General features: G+C 40.8%; 1 protein-coding gene across 4 annotated transcripts in view; it reads left to right on the forward strand.

The window, feature by feature from the left end:
* jag2b (jagged canonical Notch ligand 2b) overlaps positions 1-14,082 on the forward strand; it is a 47,512-nt gene extending 33,430 nt beyond the window's left edge. For all 4 annotated transcript variants that reach the window (XM_055054263.1, XM_055054266.1, XM_055054264.1 and 1 more), the window contains 14 exons: positions 2,857-3,019; positions 3,797-3,958; positions 4,038-4,151; positions 4,289-4,402; positions 4,496-4,609; positions 4,824-4,940; positions 6,023-6,050; positions 6,529-6,614; positions 8,232-8,345; positions 8,486-8,601; positions 9,101-9,358; positions 9,469-9,600; positions 10,262-10,412; positions 11,822-14,082. In XM_055054263.1, the coding sequence (XP_054910238.1) occupies positions 2,857-3,019; positions 3,797-3,958; positions 4,038-4,151; positions 4,289-4,402; positions 4,496-4,609; positions 4,824-4,940; positions 6,023-6,050; positions 6,529-6,614; positions 8,232-8,345; positions 8,486-8,601; positions 9,101-9,358; positions 9,469-9,600; positions 10,262-10,412; positions 11,822-12,333 (2,181 nt within the window). In that variant the 3' untranslated portion in view covers positions 12,334-14,082. The remainder of the gene's footprint in view (positions 1-2,856; positions 3,020-3,796; positions 3,959-4,037; positions 4,152-4,288; positions 4,403-4,495; positions 4,610-4,823; positions 4,941-6,022; positions 6,051-6,528; positions 6,615-8,231; positions 8,346-8,485; positions 8,602-9,100; positions 9,359-9,468; positions 9,601-10,261; positions 10,413-11,821) is intronic.
* Positions 14,083-17,567: the final 3,485 nt, after the last annotated feature.

The following is a 17,567-nucleotide window of genomic DNA, read 5'->3' on the forward strand; positions in this document are numbered from 1 at the left end:
TCCTGCCCTGTCGTGCCAAAACTACGATGCCCCTCAGCATCATATTTCCCTGATTAGTATCTCTTGTCAGGTTATTAGAAATTTGATTGTGTAACAGTCTTTGCCCTGATTGGATCCCTTTGAACAAACCAAACTTGACTCATTGGACCCTGAAGAATCATCTCGTATTTTGGTTTCATTTTCAATCTGGATCAATCGTGGTGCTTAGCTTTGAAATCTTTAAGAAAATGTCTGAAAATTACACATTTTTTCAGATTTTTATATTCAGGGAGGCTTAAAGGAGTCATTTTGTTTTAAATGTAAAGTTAAAAATCACGAAATTCATCAGAAAACTTGGAAAGCTCCATTGTAGAAACACTAGGAATTTAATATGTGGTGCTGTCAATCGATTAAAGATTTTAATCAGAGAAATCGCACAAACTAGTTGTGGTTGTTGCAGGAATGATGCCCTGGGGAAGCCCCTCCTTCCAACCAATTACAATACAAGCAATTAAATATGTTTTTTTGTCAAACCAGGTAATGTACTCTCCAGTAGCACCGAACTTGTTGACAGATGAGAGATTTTATTTTATGGTTCTTCTCCCCTCACTGATGTCACCCTGGGCAACTGCCCATATCAAATACCCTAAACGTTTTGGAAAATGTTTTATTGCTCAAACCAAGCATGTTTTTAGATTCTAAGCGTTTCAGTCATTTTGTTTTAGTCCAGTGCTTCTCAATTATTTTCCGTTACGCCCCCCTAGCAAGAAGAAAACTATTCGCGCCCCCCATTCCCCACCGTGACTATCCATCTCTGCATAACATTTTTTCCTTATTAACATATTTTCGCTGAAAAAATTCTAGCGGCTTATCGGCGTGATTGGGATGTAACGTATTTAAGTGACGCGCTAATTTATTTGGCTTCATGCTGTCCGCTGCGAGCATTTTTAGACACAGCAAACACACCGGTCTTTCCTCTTCTCCAACTGTAGTCACAGTGAAGCCAAGCGCTAAATACGCTTCGTCGTATTTCCTCTTCTTAGCTTTCGGTTGACTTTCTGTTGTCTCATTCTTTGTCTCTCTCCGCTTTTCTTTTCATCCCTGTGAAAAACTTTTTCATGTTGGGGGTTGTTGAATAACGGAGGCCAGAGACAGAACGCAGTCGGAGCTTTTTGTTGACTTAACACTGCTAACCAAGGCAAACCTGTTGTCTTGTAAGTCGTAAAATGTTGCACTGTCGCAAACGTGACAGAAGTAAAAATGAGAGCGCCACTGCCGCCTACTGTGCGCAATTACACTTTATACTAGTTCGGCCAAAAAAAGCCTGTTCCCCAGGATCACACGCCCCCCAGGTATCGCACCGCGCCCCCCAAAGGGGGCCCGCCCCACTATTTGAGAAGCACTGTTTTAGTCGCTAAGTTAGAAATATCAAACTTTTGCTGCTGTCATCGCATCCCGTTATTTTATTTTTATTTTTTTTGGCTTCTCGTTGGTTTGGAGGAAAAACTTTTGTCTTCCTCCATCGTTGTGCCGATTACATAACCAGCCGCTGTGGACACGCCGACGTCTCGCCAGGTATTTTTGGTCTGGTTTCTAGTGCGAAAACATTGAAATACACTTGGAAAAAAGACAAAACCAACTCACTAGTGACTTTTAAGCAAGACGTAGGGGCTTGTTTTAACTCAATTATTCCTTTTATATCGATTTTAAAAAAGCGCCGTCACCTAGCAACGCCAGCCAAGCACAGCCCGTCACCTAGCAACGCCAGCCACGCCCAGCCCGTCACCTAGCAACGCAGGTTTTGTTCCACTGGCAGATTATTTCACATATAACATGGGAAATATGTTTCTTATAACTGGTTTCTCATGTTAGAAACATGTTAGTTGACGGCGCCGGTGGAACCGGCGCTTTTTAAAATCGATATAAAAGGAATCATTGACTTAAAACAAGCCCCTACGTCTTTCTGAAAAGCTGCTCTTAAAGATTTTAGCAGTAGTAGAAACCGGGCCTGAAAACTGTGGCGGCTGCCGTTAATCTGAAAAGCTGAAGTTACACGTTAAAAATGTTTTGGACCGATTTGAACCCATGAAACTTTGCAGACGCCTGCAGACATGTTTGTTATGAAATGTGATTTCTACGTTTGTGGGAGGGGGCGGCTTATTTCAGTAAAATAAACCACAAATTTGATGCCCTGCTAACCTCTTTGCTTCATCGCCTTAAATGGCAGCACAACCCAAAGTTTATGCACAGTGGGCTTGTGTTTACATGAACGAAGAGATTTTTCTCTCTAAACTCTCCATTTAAAAAAAAAATGTTAGAAAGTGGCGTTGGCCGGATGATTTATCTCTATTATTGTACAGTGCGATTAACCTCAGTTGGTATTCACTCTCATTGCAGATGATCTTTTTCTTTGTCTGCTCGGTTTCTCACATTCAGCTGGGATTTTGCCCCAGAATAATCTTGCAAGATTAGGGAAACAAAACGCCTGGATTCCCTTGATGAGCTTAGTGAAAGTTTTTGAGGCTTAATTTGTTTGCTTACCTTTGTTTTGTTCAGAACAACAGCGCTGGCTTGAGTCCACTAAGCGGCTCATCTGATCACACTTCAGTTCTTTCTCTGCCGCCTCTTTGGTTTTCTTGCTTCTCTGTCTTAATGGGTTTTTTACTTCCAGTGTTTCTCAATTGAAATCCATATTGTGTTTAACGAATAAACCATCAGAATTTCTTTTTGTTTTGATGTAAAAATTAATCTGTAATTCGTTTGTAAAAAAAAATGATGCAAATGTGGCTGCACGTCGTTTGGTCTTTTGTTTTTTCTAGTATTCAGGTTGTTTTAGTGTGATTTAACAGAACTCGTCTCTTTTCTCACTTCCCACAGATCTCTCACTGGCCCCCCTCTGATGCCTGCGACTCAAACCCCTGTGAGAACGGCGCCACCTGCCACAGCATGGAGCAGGACTTCTACTGCGCTTGTCCCGAAGGCTACGAGGGAAAAACCTGCCAACGTCTGAAGGAGCGCTGCCAAACCGCAACATGTCAAGGTGCCTCAAGAACTAAAAATAATCTTTAAAACCATTCATTTTCATTTTTATGATCTATTGTGCAAAATTCAGATTTTGGACATTTCTGTAGTTCCGTTCGTATGGGGGAATTTTGCTGCCATAAGTCGAGAGCACACATTTTCAGTCCGAAAGCAGGACATCATGTGATTTGTTCTCAACAATATTCACTGTGCTCTCTGAAACTTTCTCCTCACGTTTTTCTGCTCTCTCTTGCCTGGCAACCGCCTCAGCCAATAGAATGGAAGCATTTTGAAATCCTGCTTTCAGACTAAAAATGTGTGATCTCTACTTACAGCAGTAACTTATTGCTTTGTTGCATTATGTTGATGTTTTTTGGTGTCTGGAAAATGAGCTGTTTTGAAAACCTTTTCGCATGTTACTGAGCTCCAGCACGTTGGGTTTAACCGCGGTACGATGACTGTGTTTTGTTGTTGACTTATCATTTAGAAACTACTTGCTGCTTTCTTGTTGGATGTACAGGAGGCTCTACTTCTGCTTGTCAAAGTTGTATGGTTGTATAATTTCATATCTGTTTGCAGACATTTTCAAATGCGAGTGTAAACGTTGAGCAGCTTATTTGGATTTGAAGTGACAGCCGAAAACAGCTCAAAATAGGGAGAAATTAGCAGACTTATCTAAGAATTATTTTGTCCCAAACACAGGTGCATCTTTTTTGTGTAACCCATAAACTTATCCTAACCTGTTCAATAAAGTACAGTAGGTTACTGTTACTAATTTTTTTCCCCTCTGTTCTAGTTATTGACAGCTGCGTCGTTGCCGTACCCGTCGACGACTCGGGAGGAGTGCAGCACGTTCCTTCCAACGTGTGCGGCCCGCGCGGACGATGCATCAGCCAGCCAACCGGCAATTTCAGCTGCATCTGTGATCCGGGCTTCAGCGGCATCTACTGTCATGAAAGTACGTACGGAAACGCCTCCGTTAACTAACGTACTTTGGAAGATGTCAGAAGATTCGCTAAATGGAAACTTTGTCTCAGATATCAACGACTGCATCAGCAGCCCGTGTAAGAACGGCGGGACCTGCATCGACGGGTTGAGCTCCTTTCAGTGCTTCTGCCCGGACGGCTGGGAGGGTCAACTCTGCGACCTCAGTGAGTTCGTCTTCTGTGTGGAAAATCTCCCTGGCACACCTGGAGTGGAGCTCCTCGCGCTTAATCTCTCTGCATGGGTTGGAGTTAGTTTGGTGGTTATTGAATGGAAGAATGAGTCACGATTTTTCCTTCCTCAGACGTCAACGAGTGCAAACACAACCCGTGCAAAAATGGCGGACGCTGCGTCGACTTGGTGAATGACTTCTACTGCGAATGCGCCGACGACTGGAAGGGCAAGACCTGCCACTCCCGTGAGTTGGGTTCCAACAACAGAGCGGAATGATCACACTTACTCGATTTATGATGATTAATTAATTGATTATTACTGTATTTTGTGTGATCAGGTGAGAATCAGTGTGATGAAACCACCTGCAGTAATGGCGGCACCTGCTACGACCACGGCGACGCTTTCCGCTGCTCCTGCCCACCTGGCTGGGAAGGAAACGCCTGCAACACAGGTGACGCACGAAGAGCAACAATTATTTTCCCCCGAAGCTGCTAATAATTATGCTTTATACAATTCATGTACTTGGGAGCGCCACTATTCTCAGGTTTTTCCTGGATTTGTAATTACTGGAATCTTCTCTCATGTTTTCTAGAGGTTCTCCGATTTCCAGTGAAATCTGTTGATGCCTCTCTGTAATTTTCTCTCCCTCCTCCCACTTTCTGCAGCCAAAAACAGCACTTGTGCCTCCAGTCCTTGTTCCAACGGTGGGACGTGCGTGGGAGGAGGAGACGCGTTCTCCTGCATCTGCAGAGAGGGCTGGGAAGGCCCCACCTGCGCACAGAGTCAGTACCTCTGCAAAACTTCTAATGTCACAGGAAATGCACCAAAGTTTAATACCCTTACCACAGGGGGAGGCAAATATCTGCAGAGTAGATTAGAGATGCACCAATTAGATGTTTTGCAGCCAATTTGCATCTCAAAGAAATTGTAGAGGTTCATAAAGTCACAAGGAATTTATCTTTTATTGTAGGTGACTTAAAGAAATCATCAAAATTAATTTGTGTTGCTCATTTCAGCAACATTGCAGTTCAAAGTTCTTTACATTATGAAAACAAACGCATCTTATAGTCGACAATGATGAGAACCAGTAACAGAAGAAGCATTTAGTCAAATGCCATCATTAAAATCATCATTAAAATAAGTTTTGTTGATGCTGATGGACAGTTTTTATCATTTTTCCACGTTTATATTTGAAGTAGAAAATGAACAAAAAGATTTTTATTTTACTAATTTTTATTTTTATTTAATAGAAAGTTGTACCTCAAACATCCAGTCAGAATCACACCTGCTCTAAACACAGCGAAGGTTTTAACAGAAAATTATTATTTTTGTTGCTGGAAATTAATTAGAACTGTTTTATAGACCAAACAAAGAGAAAATAATTGGTCCAAAAACGTAAATAAATGCAAATATTAAGATAAATCTTCTACTGATGTTGGGTTTGGTAAAGATTTTACTTGTTTAACTTATTATTGAGTTCGCTCCAGAAGCTGAATGCTGCTTCTCCATGTGAAGGATCTCAGTATTTCGGATGGTTTGCAGTTTTCTAGAAGTTTGTTCTAGATTTGTGGTGCATAGAAGCTGAATGCTGCTTCTCCAGGTTTGGTTCTGTTGATGCAGAACCAGAAGACCCGAGAGATCTTGAAAGCTTTCAAGTATTTTGGTTTTTCCTGGTTTTAGTCAGAAAGCAAGCAGCAGCATTTTGGGCAGAGCGATGTATTTTATTTTATATCTTAGACAAGATAATCCAGAAAATGTTCTTCAGGTGATAAAAGGCTGACTTTGTAACCATCTTTATGTAACTCTGAATGTTCCCTCTAAATTCAGGAACTTTCTCCTTAATATTTTCTTTCTCCTTCAACAGACATAGACGACTGCAACCCTCATCCATGGTACGTAACGCTCACCGTCTCTCCGCCTTCTCCACACTTTTCACGCAGACGTTTTTCGGCCTTTAAAGCAACCTGGCTTTAAATCCAGCCTGAAAGGGGGAGGTGCGCTCCCATCCTGAATGGGATAGTGAGAGGTGGGAGGACAAGAGTCCTGCCGACCCTGCGGTGAATGCAGGTGGGGTCGGGGGGGCGGTTGGGGGTCGAGTCGTGGGGTCCATTCTTCCCGTGCGACCTGGGGGGGAGCTCAGCTTTGAGGAGGAATGGAAGGAAGCCATGATGAGAGGATGGGAGGGGGGAGGCGCTGGACACGCCTATTAGCATCTGAAAGGTGACGGCTTGTATTGATGAGCTGAATTGAGCTTTGTGACCTGCACCACACACACACACACACACACACACACACACACACACGCGATGGTCTCTGCTGGAAAGGATGTCCAGCCTCATCTAATCATCTTTCTTCTTTTTTTTCCCGTAGTTATAATGGTGGGATTTGTGTGGATGGAGTCAACTGGTTCCGCTGCGAGTGCGCTCCTGGGTTTGCTGGACCCGACTGCAGAATAAGTGAGTAAAATACTAAAAAACAAACAAAAACACTCAATATCCATGGCAGAGGTTGGCGATACGGGCTTTACTTTTTATTACGATATTTTGTGGTACTATTTAGGCCTGTCGCGATAAATTTTACTGGACGATAAATTGTCGCAGAAGTTAATGCGATAAACGATGATATTGTTTTTAACCTTAAACTCTAATGAAGATTTCAAACTGGAAGACATTTTTAATATTCAAAATAAATAAACAAATAAACAATGACAAACAAAATTAAATATAAAGTCTGTAAACAAAATTGTCACCCAGTTTTTGGTGGAAACGGAGAAAAAAGTTAAATTTTAATTTATCATGAATATTGCTTAAGTCCTACTACTATTGTAATAATAAAAGTGACAATAAAAACTGACAATTTTTTAGGTTACTGTATGATTTTGACAGTGTGTCACAGCAATTATAGTCCTACAAACACAAAATGCTTTTGAAAAACGTTCCTATTTGTAAAGCTTTTCTTCAGGACACGAGTCATGACATATCACTAAACTAAAATGTGAACTTTATTTTCAAATGATTTATTTATGCCTTGATTGAACTAGTAGTGAAAAAAATAGCAAAACCTGATAATAAGGGAAGTTTTTGGGGGATTTTGAACAAAATGAATTTGAATTTACAGTGATAATAAATTAACAATGGATAATAAGACAATAAATTCCCATAATCCTGATATATTCTTATATTCAGATGTATTGAAGAGAGAGGTAAAGCTCAAAATGAAATGGACACAATGATGGCTAAAAGCGAGCCCTCTACCCTTTATCTCAGTTCTTTGACATCTCCAGGGTCAGAGGTCATACCTCCTCCACACTCACACGGTCAGACTTTCTCACACAGAAGACAAATTACCCAGTGACCCTGAAACTCTTCTTCTGTTCCTTTGTTTGGACCGGATAGCGTTCACCTTTGTGGTCTCACTTGAATATGAGAATTTAAGTTTCCAACGGATGTCAAGAAACCCAGAAGTTGAGATCTTTTTGATATTTGATGCTTTGTGGCATTAATTTACCAAACTCTGGTTGCTTATCAATCCCGAGCAACACTTGGAATCAGCCATTTTATACTGGAAGCAATTTTAAACTGGTTTTATGCTTTATGTGTCTCATGAATTTAAAAGATTAGCAGACCTGGAGATGCAGAAAACCCCCAAAATTCAACTCAGTTAAGACGACCACTACTTCAAATGTTTACTCAAGTAAAAGTACTTGGTAAAAAAATCTACCTTCAGTCATTCAGTATTTAAAAATTACACCGTCAAATGGACCAAAATGTAGAGGTAGGTGGAATGTTTGGTAAGTGATAATAATTCATATAAGTAACCAAAAAAGAACAAAATCAGCCAAAAGAAAATATTTCCAAATCAATAAGAGTAGAAATACTTTAGAATAAAATTACCAAAGTAAAAAGTACAATGCAGAAAAAAAATCCTAAAACTATTTTTTTTTCCCCAAAAACTGAATATATGTAACTAATTACTCTTCCCTGCGTATTGGAAATCTTGCCAGAAATCCTAGTAAGTTTTACACTGATCTCGTGCGAACTGTTTATTTTCGGCACGGTTGTTTCTCCGTACAGACATAAACGAGTGCCAGTCTTCTCCCTGCGCCTACGGAGCCACCTGTGTGGATGACATCAACGGCTTCCGGTGCATTTGTCCTCTTGGTAGATCAGGAGCCAGATGCCAAGAATGTAATTAAGTTTTAAATTTTACTTCAATGTTTTGTTGTTGTTTTTTAGTATTCCCTTTGTTACACCAATTCATTTACTCAATAATTACTCCAAATATTCAATTACTAGAGCTGAGCTTGACCTCCTGTGTGTGTTTGCAGTCATAGGCACTGGAAGGACTTGTCACTATGCTGGTCTGCAGTTTCCTCATGGCAGCCATTGGGAGGAAGAGTGCAACAACTGCCACTGCATCAACGGCAAAGTGCACTGCACAAAGGTATGCAGGCCCTTCTACATACCTTTGCAGATTTTAAGAGATCGGTTTTCTGAATCGGGATGTCCGTACAGCCTTTAAAGGTCTTAAATTGGTCCCAGTTGTTCTGGGTTCCAGATGGTACAATGTGAAGCTAAATGTTGGTTCTTGGTTTGATTCTTGTTCTGGTTGTCAGGTAGATGGTACTTTCTAAGTTTGTTCTAGATTTGTAAACAATAAATAATACGTTTATTAGTAGCTAAATGTTGAGCTAGGGCAATGAGTGCTAAACGATTTAATAGGCTGAACAGTATTGCATGTTTAGTTTATTGTTGAGGGGAAAGTTTGGACACCAATTGGTGTCCATATGGTCGATGGAATCGCAGCTACAGTTACTCTTTCCATTCTCGTGTCGTCCAGATTGACCAAAAAAAAGCTACTAATCTGAGCAAAATTACCTCAGGAAATGAAATGATCTGTCAAAGCCAAAGTTGTTTTTCACATTTTGACTCTTTGGCGCCAGGTGCTGTGTGGTCGCCACCCCTGCCGGTTCAATCCGTCGGACCCAGAGTCGGGGCAGAAGTCCTGCCCAGCCGGACAGAAGTGTCTGGAGCACAACTACTACACCTGCTTCTCCCATCCCTGCGATCAGTGGGGGGTTTGTTCGATGGCTGGACCCCCGCCTCCCCAAGCAACCACCAAGTGCCAGCCAAACAGCGGCCATTTGGACAACAGCTGTGGCCGCATAACTCTTGTTTTCAACAGAGACAAAGTGCCGCCTGTGAGTCATCGCGCTCGTATAGATGTGTTTTGTTTTTTTTCCTGTCGCAGCCTGTGGTTGAGATTTGTCCTGAAATTCGTGCTGCTGCTGATGAGTCTGTTTGTTTGCAGGGGATCACAGTGGAGGACATCTGCTTTGAGCTGAGGTATCTTCAAGACACCAGGAGTTTGGCGAAAGACCACGCCCTTCTTCTCTTGTGCGATCTCTCGCATTCAAATCCAGATGCTGTAGAGGTAGCCATTGTAAGTAAAAGACCCAAATAATACAAATATGCATCTGTTTCCTGTTGGATTAGCAAAAGATCAGATGTCAGAACACTGCAAAAACAGAAAATCGTACCAAGTATTTTTGGTCTAGTTTCTAGAGCAAATATCTCCATACACTTGAAATAAAACAAAACTAATTTACAATCAGTAGTATCTTCTGCATGCAGCTCTAAATACTCTGCAATAATGTTGACCCAAAAGTACATTGTTCCTGAAACGGAACCATGAGGAACTCCAGTACTTTGATTTTTGCAGGGATTTATTTCTCTTCCCAGCAGGTCTGGGTTACAGAATTTAAGGGTAGATTTTTTTCTCCTCTCCTTTTGAGTAATTGCATTTTGCTTTTGAAGACTTGATGTTCTAAGTTGTTCCAGTTGTTTCATAAACCTTGGAGCTTTAAGATTTTGCTGTTTTAATTTGCGTTTTGTACTAAGAGCACAGAACCAGTTGAGGCAAAGCCAGTTGCTTACTGGAAGTGACTCAACAACCACCAGATTTAAAGCAGCTGCAATGTGCGAACTTGTTTGTTTGGGCTGAGACTGCAGGTGTTTTTATTTTTTATGTAAAAAGGTCTTGCACTTTTTTTTTTTTTCCTTTCTTGTGTCTAATCTTTCTTGTTTTCTGTTTTGGCTCCAAGTCTTTTCAGCCAGAGAATCTTCCAGACCACAGCCTGATCCAGGAAGCTGCCAGTGCCGTGGTGGGCACCTTATCCAAGAGGCACAACAGCACCGTGATGCTGGCAGTCATCGAGGTGAAGGTGGAGACGCAACTCATGCCTCCTTCAGTGGGTGAGTATCCATGAACGGAACCACGCAGTTTGTTATAATTATGAATTATTCCCTCTCAGTTTTTACTTTTTCCTCAAAATTTAGATGTTAGTTTTCCTTTCAGAATTCTAAATCAAATTTTTTCATTTTCTTTCTCTTCAGTTTTTGGATGTTTTTATTTCAAATTTTTGACTTTTTTTTCTCTGAATTATTATTTTTTCGTCTCCGAGTTGCGACGTTTCGTCTCTTGAGTTGCGACGTTTCGTCTCTTGAGTTGCGACGTTTCGTCTCTTGAGTTGCGACGTTTCGTCTCTTGAGTGGCGACGTTTCGTCTCTTGAGTTGCGACGTTTCGTCTCTTGAGTTGCGACGTTTCGTCTCTTGAGTTGCGACGTTTCGTCTCTTGAGTTGCGACGTTTCGTCTCTTGAGTTGCGACGTTTCGTCTCTTGAGTTGTGACGTTTCGTCTCTTGAGTTGCGACGTTTCGTCTCTTGAGTGGCGACGTTTCGTCTCTTGAGTTGCGACGTTTCGTCTCTTGAGTTGCGACGTTTCGTCTCTTGAGTTGCGACGTTTCGTCTCTTGAGTTGCGACGTTTCGTCTCTTGAGTGGCGACGTTTCGTCTCTTGAGTGGCGACGTTTCGTCTCTTGAGTGGCGACGTTTCGTCTCTTGAGTTGTGACGTTTCGTCTCTTGAGTTGTGACGTTTCGTCTCTTGAGTTGCGACGTTTCGTCTCTTGAGTGGCGACGTTTCGTCTCTTGAGTTGCGACGTTTCGTCTCTTGAGTGGCGACGTTTCGTCTCTTGAGTTGCGACGTTTCGTCTCTTGAGTTGCGACGTTTCGTCTCTTGAGTTGCGACGTTTAGTCTCTTGAGTTGCGACGTTTCGTCTCTTGAGTGGCGACGTTTCGTCTCTTGAGTTGCGACGTTTCGTCTCTTGAGTTGCGACGTTTCGTCTCTTGAGTTGCGACGTTTCGTCTCTTGAGTTGCGACGTTTCGTCTCTTGAGTTGAGACGTTTCGTCTCTTGAGTTGCGACGTTTCGTCTCTTGAGTTGAGACGTTTCGTCTCTTGAGTTGTGACGTTTCGTCTCTTGAGTTGTGACGTTTCGTCTCTTGAGTTGTGACGTTTCGTCTCTTGAGTTGTGACGTTTCGTCTCTTGAGTTGTGACGTTTCGTCTCTTGAGTGGGGACGTTCCGTCTCTTGAGTGGGGACGTTCCGTCTCTTGAGTGGGGACGTTCCGTCTCTTGAGTTGCGATGTTCCGTCTCTTGAGTTGCGACGTTTCGTCTCCGAATTCAAACTGCTTCTCATAATTAACTTTTTTCCTCAAACATGTTTAACCTTTTCTCTCAGATTGACTTTTTTTTTTGGCGTTCCTAGCCCTCATTCGTAGCTAGAGTTCGTGCTCAGATGCTAATTTTTGGTATTTCCTCCCACAGACTACCTGGTGCCTCTTTTGTGCGTCCTCTTCTGCTTGCTCTGCCTCTTCTGCATTATCGTCTGCGTGTGGTGGACGCGGAAACGGAGAAAAGAGCGCGAGAGGTCGGCGCAGTCGGCTCCTGACCGCAGCGTGAACAACCAGTGGGAACCGCTGCGTCTCGTCGTGGGACGCCAGCCGCAGCAACAGCTGAAGGAGAACAACAGGGAGACTGAGCAGGAGCGCAAAAAGCTCATGGGCCCCTCCTGTCGGACGTGTGACGATGAGGAGGAGGAGACGGAGGGCGAGCTCGAGGAGGAGCGCGGCGGCGCGGAGGCGGGAAAGGAGCTCGTTTATAGGTACTCTAAAACTGCGGTGCAGTCCAGTGGGGGGGTGATCTGCACCCTGCACAGCTCCAGTCCGCCGCTCAAAGCCCCCCACCGGACCCACGGCTACAGCTCTAAAGACAACCGCTGGAAAAACGTCAGCGCCGTCTTGACTGGTCAGAAAGAGCTCAAAGACCATTGTGTGTAAGAAAACGTAAAGACGATGCAGAGGCAAGAGAGGCTGCAAGGCAGCTACTATTCTATTATGTTTGGGACTTCTTTCGAAAACGAGGCTTTGCGTTTAGGACGCCGTTTTTTTTTTTTTTGTTTTTTTGGTCGTCACTGTCGCTGAAGATGATTTCCTCTTTTTTCTTTCCCCTCGTTCAGGAGGCGTGAGCATCTTATTTTTGCTTCTGTTACTTTTCGTTGCGAACAGAAGAAGACGCTGAAATGTAATATATATAATTTCAGGAGGCGAAAGAAGCTCCCTGCTTATTTTCTTTCATTTCAGTTATGCTATTTAAGTAACATTTGAATTATTAAAATAAAAATAAAAAAAATAGCTGTACAAAGATTGTTTACAGACTGTTCTAATTTTTGTTGAAATGTCAGTGGGCTCTAAGGATTTGGACGAAAATGGACAGTTTTCTTCGTCACCTTCCAGCTTTGCCCACCGATCCACCTGCGGCTGTCATGCCTTACCAAAACACTGGCCTGGAGGGAGGAAGGAGGGAAAGAAACCCCAGTGCCTATTACGTGGCCTTCCATGTTTTTTTTTTGTTTTCTCCTTTGTCTCGGCTGAAAGCTGTATTTGTAATATTTTGCAGTATTTGAGTTGGTAGCAAGTGCCTTTTCTACGAGCCGCCGTGGCTCCGAGTCGTGCTGCCCAGTTTGACCTCCTTTCTCTGAAATCGAAGGGATTCTTGTACATTTAGAGTTCAATTTCACAGCAACGCCATTCAAGGTATTTGATCAAAGCAGAAATGACTACGCTGTACATACATGTAAATACTTAAAGGAGTCGCTGTGTATATTTGAAATAAGTTAAAAACAAGTCACATTTTTATTATTATTGTTAATATTATTTTTATTTTTTTTACAACGTCATTTCTTTTATTTATGTCAGGTTTTCTAGCGGTTAACAGCAAGAGTCCCACAGTTTAAACACAGAGGTACCACCTATTGAGGATTTCCTGGCGGGTTTGGAAATGGCGTCACTTCTTTAAATTATAAAACAGAATAAGTTTCTCGCGATTTGGGAATAATCACTGCCATTACACAACGCAGTTGGGCACAATTTAAAGTTTGTTTTTTTTCTCTCCAAGCAACATAAAGCATTTAAAACAACATTGTCGCCTTAAAGTTTTCAAACCATTTCTAAACCCAGTGGAAATCCTTTTATTTCAGGTGCCTTAATGTAATAATTTATTACATTTCTTATTTGTGTTAATCTTTTTTTTTTTTTTATTTCCACGTGTTCAGGAACGTAATTGTCTCAAACATAGTGTGGTGTATTCTTGTGTTTTTATTCGCCAGAATAAAACACTCCCATTTATCTCACTTGCTTGTCTGCCATGGTGATTCCTAGAATTAAACAGTTTGGAGAAAATAAAAATAACAGAGGTTACAGAGGTTCTGAATGTGGGTCAAATGCGGATTTCATGCATTTGCTTCATGTTTTGGTTCAAAGGCTTTAAAGAAGGGAACAATGTTTGCAGATGCAGGAATATATATATATATTTTCTTTTTTTATTCAGTTGCTAGTTCAGTTTCAAAAGGCAAAATTTTACCCGTTTTTTTTTTTTCAAACCATTGTCTCAAAACGCCATTGTATTTCTGTAAATGGGACACAGCAAAAATAAAGGATTGAAGATGCATCACTGTTGAACATGCATATTGTACACTTCTTCAAGGGACACCAGTTAATTTTGTATAAAGTAAAGTTTTTATCCTTTCAGTGGAGTTTTCTTCGTTTTAAATAAGGATCAATTTCATTTAGAGAGCAGGAAGAGATTCAGTCATGAATGAAAACTAAATGCACTGCAAAAAAGGAAAATTTTACCAAATATTTTTGGTTTAGTTTCTTGTGCAAATATATCAAGTGTACTAACTTGCAGGTAAATCCTCACTAGGAGCCTTTTTTAAGTCAATAACTACTTAATATTGATTTAAAAATTGATGCTGTTAGTAGATTAGTTCACTTGTAACATTTTTCCCTTGTTATAAGTGATAAAATCTGCAATACTTTTTGGTTAATATTAAGGAATTAATGACTTAAAATAAGATGAAAAGTTACTTATATCTTTTTCAAATGTACTAAGATATTTGCTAAACCAAAACTACTTGGTGAAATTGTGTTTTTTCAGTGTAAAGAAACAAAAGCCAATAATATAAAAGCATGAACATTTTAGCTTAATTTGTTTTTTCTATTTACAAAGTGAGTATTTTGTCCGGTGGGCCTGTAAGGCCTGCCTGAGTCTGTAGGAGGATCTGGATCGATCAATCGATCCCATAACCTCACCAGTCTGCCCACATCCTGCCGTCGCTCTCACTCGCTCTACTCCAATGGAAACGGCTCTTCCTCTCTGGGCTGATCCATCCTCCACCAATGGGAGGCTGGCGTGATCCTCTCTGACGGGGTGTTGGTGTGGTGGGACGCTTTACCTCCTGGAGGCCCCTGGGGGCCCCAGGCCGGTGCTAATGGGACCTTCCCTTGTCGGAAAGGCCGGATCGAGTTACAGAGCTTTGCTGAAGAGGTTGTGTCATCATTGGTGGGGGGAAGGGAGCTGATGATGTTTACGGATATGAAGATCAGCACTTATCACATCCTGTAAATGTGGTCTGGTTCATATTTACCTACCTTATTATTCATGCCTGTTTATACAGATATGACCCACCATTTCATCTCTCAAATTTAAATGCAATAAACCCAACCAAAGTTTGATGATCAGAGCTAAAGTTAATCATTTTTTAAAAATTTTTTATAGCAGATTTAGATAGCAGTTCATTGTTAACAGGAATTAAATCCTCTAGACTGGTTTCGCCTTTGAAACTCTCAGCTAAGAAAAGTTGGTGGCAACTAACTAGCTTGCTCTTTGGTTACCTAGCAACAAACTGCTGAGTAGCTTGTGGTTACCTAGCAACAACTTGCTGAGTAGCTTGTGGTTGCCTAGCAACAACTTGCTGAGCAGCTTGTGGTTGCCTAGCAACAACTTGCTGAGCAGCTGGCGCAGCAGCAGTTTCAGAGTAGTGCTAGCAGTTCCTATAAATGGGGTCTGGTTTATATATTCCTATCAGATTTTTCACCTGTTTTCCGTTTAAAAGTAAGACGTAGCTTTACTAAGAAACAAAACGTCTCTGTCAGATAAGGCCCAACCTTTCACGCATTGTTTTTTCCCCCCAAATTAAATGCTTACCAGACGCTAGTTTAATACATCAGTTTAACGCTACGGTTGGACAGCAATGAAATGATCTAAACTGATGTTTATTAACGTTCAATATCTGCATCTCAGCTTCCCTTATTTGGTATACGAGGGCCGGACAATAAATCAATATCAATTTATTAAATATCGACAGATGATGCGTCTGACACGCAGTGAATAATTTCACTGAACTCCCATTTAGAACCGCACGGCATTATGGGGGATTGAGGCAGAGGAAAGGCTTTAGAAAAATTAACTAACTCTCTCACTCTTTGGTTACCTAGCAACACCTTGCTGAGTAACTTGTCGTTACCTAGCAACAACCGGTTGAGTAACAGGCAGCAGTTTCTATGTTTCAACCTTATTATTCAGGTCAGTTTTGACCTTTTTTTAAAAGTTCATAGTTTAAGATTTACTTTATTCTGAAAAGCGATCTGCCCGTTTCAGAGATAAACCATCAATTAATGCATCATTTCCCCTAAATGTGATTAAATCAATTTTAGGCTGACATGAATATGCAGATTGCAAAGTTTGATAATCGGAGCTGAAGTTAATAGTCATCTCAGTGTAAAAAAAGTTTCTGAATTAAAAAAAAAAATAAAATTCTCACATTTTTACTGTCTAGAAAAAATAAAATGAAAGAGGATGAGTTTATTTAGTGTTGCGTCTTCAAATGTAAATATCTACTGAAACATTTGCTAATAAATTTTAGTGCTTTAGAGCTCATTTTTATTCAGATTTTTATTATTATTAATTCGATTATCAGTTTAAGTTGTCTGATCCTGCTTTTGAATCCAGTTTGTTTTTAAAACAAATATAAAACGTTATTTTTCTTAAAAATATGCCAAGTTTTTCCAAGTCAAACAGTTTAGAAAGATAATTTGCGCATAAAAAAACAATATTCTGATAAAGAAAATGCTTAGAATCCATTTCTGTTTGTTGACAGTCCCGTTTTAATTCTAATTGTGAATTACAGAGCTGTGTCTTTGGCGCCGTTGCTCGGTAAAAGGCAGTGTAGGTGCCTTGCCAAGCTGTCTTTGTGCCTGTCAACATCAATAACCCCCTGTGACTCCAGACTGCATTGGTAAACTGACACCAGATTCCAAAAGTGGCTCCGCGTTGCAGCCAAGGACATTTCTGCTCAGTACGCTTGTAAACACGTAGTACTACGTTACTACGCTCGTCTCGAAACGGATAAAAGCAGACGGGAAGGGAAATTAATCTAAACTCCTGCTGGCCTGTTTATTCCTCCTACTTAAAATCTGGACTTTCTGACCTGAAATAGACAAGTTTTAATACTAAATGAGCCTCTATTGTTTGTTTTTAGATCTCCTTCTAAAAAAAAAGCTTTCTATTATTACACTAAAATTTAATCACATCAAATTTTAAAAAATTGACAAATTATACTGATTGATGGAATGGATGATTTTCTACTTAAAGTGAAGATTGTTATTGTTTTTTGTAATTTTGTTTGTTCTAATAACTTTCATTTTGTCAGGAAAAGAGCCGACTTCACTGGTTTTTCACCAGTATTGATCTCTGAACTCTTCCTGAGTTAAAACGTTAATATTGTTGTTTCTAAATGAATATGAATCTGGTTTGTTATTTGGACCGTTTCTCATTTTCTGCAAACAAATACTAACATTTTTGCTTGTAATCTTGGAGACATGTTGTCATAGAATAAAACAACAATGTTCATTTTACTCAAATATGAAATCAGAGAATTTTATTTTTTTTTCCAAAGCTGTACATAGTGAGTAAAGATCTCTGTATTAGCATCTTAATGCTAAATGTTAAAATTCCTGAGACGGTTGGTTTTGTTTGTGTTTGTTGAAGTGTTTCATTGTAATGTTTGCAGTTTGGACCTTAAATAAAAACTAAACACAGACGGCTGCTGCCGGCGGGCTGTGAGGATATTCTGCTCTCTGTCCATCTGTTGATGTGGGTCTCTGGGACCATCTGACAGCAGAGGCAGCTGGGTGACAGGGTTTTAGGCTAAGCCCTTCACCCCTTTACACAA

The sequence above is a fragment of the Poeciliopsis prolifica genome, unplaced genomic scaffold (assembly GCF_027474105.1).
Source record: "Poeciliopsis prolifica strain line A6 unplaced genomic scaffold, Auburn_PproV2 SCAFFOLD039, whole genome shotgun sequence".
Classification (NCBI taxonomy): Eukaryota; Metazoa; Chordata; class Actinopteri; order Cyprinodontiformes; family Poeciliidae; genus Poeciliopsis; species Poeciliopsis prolifica.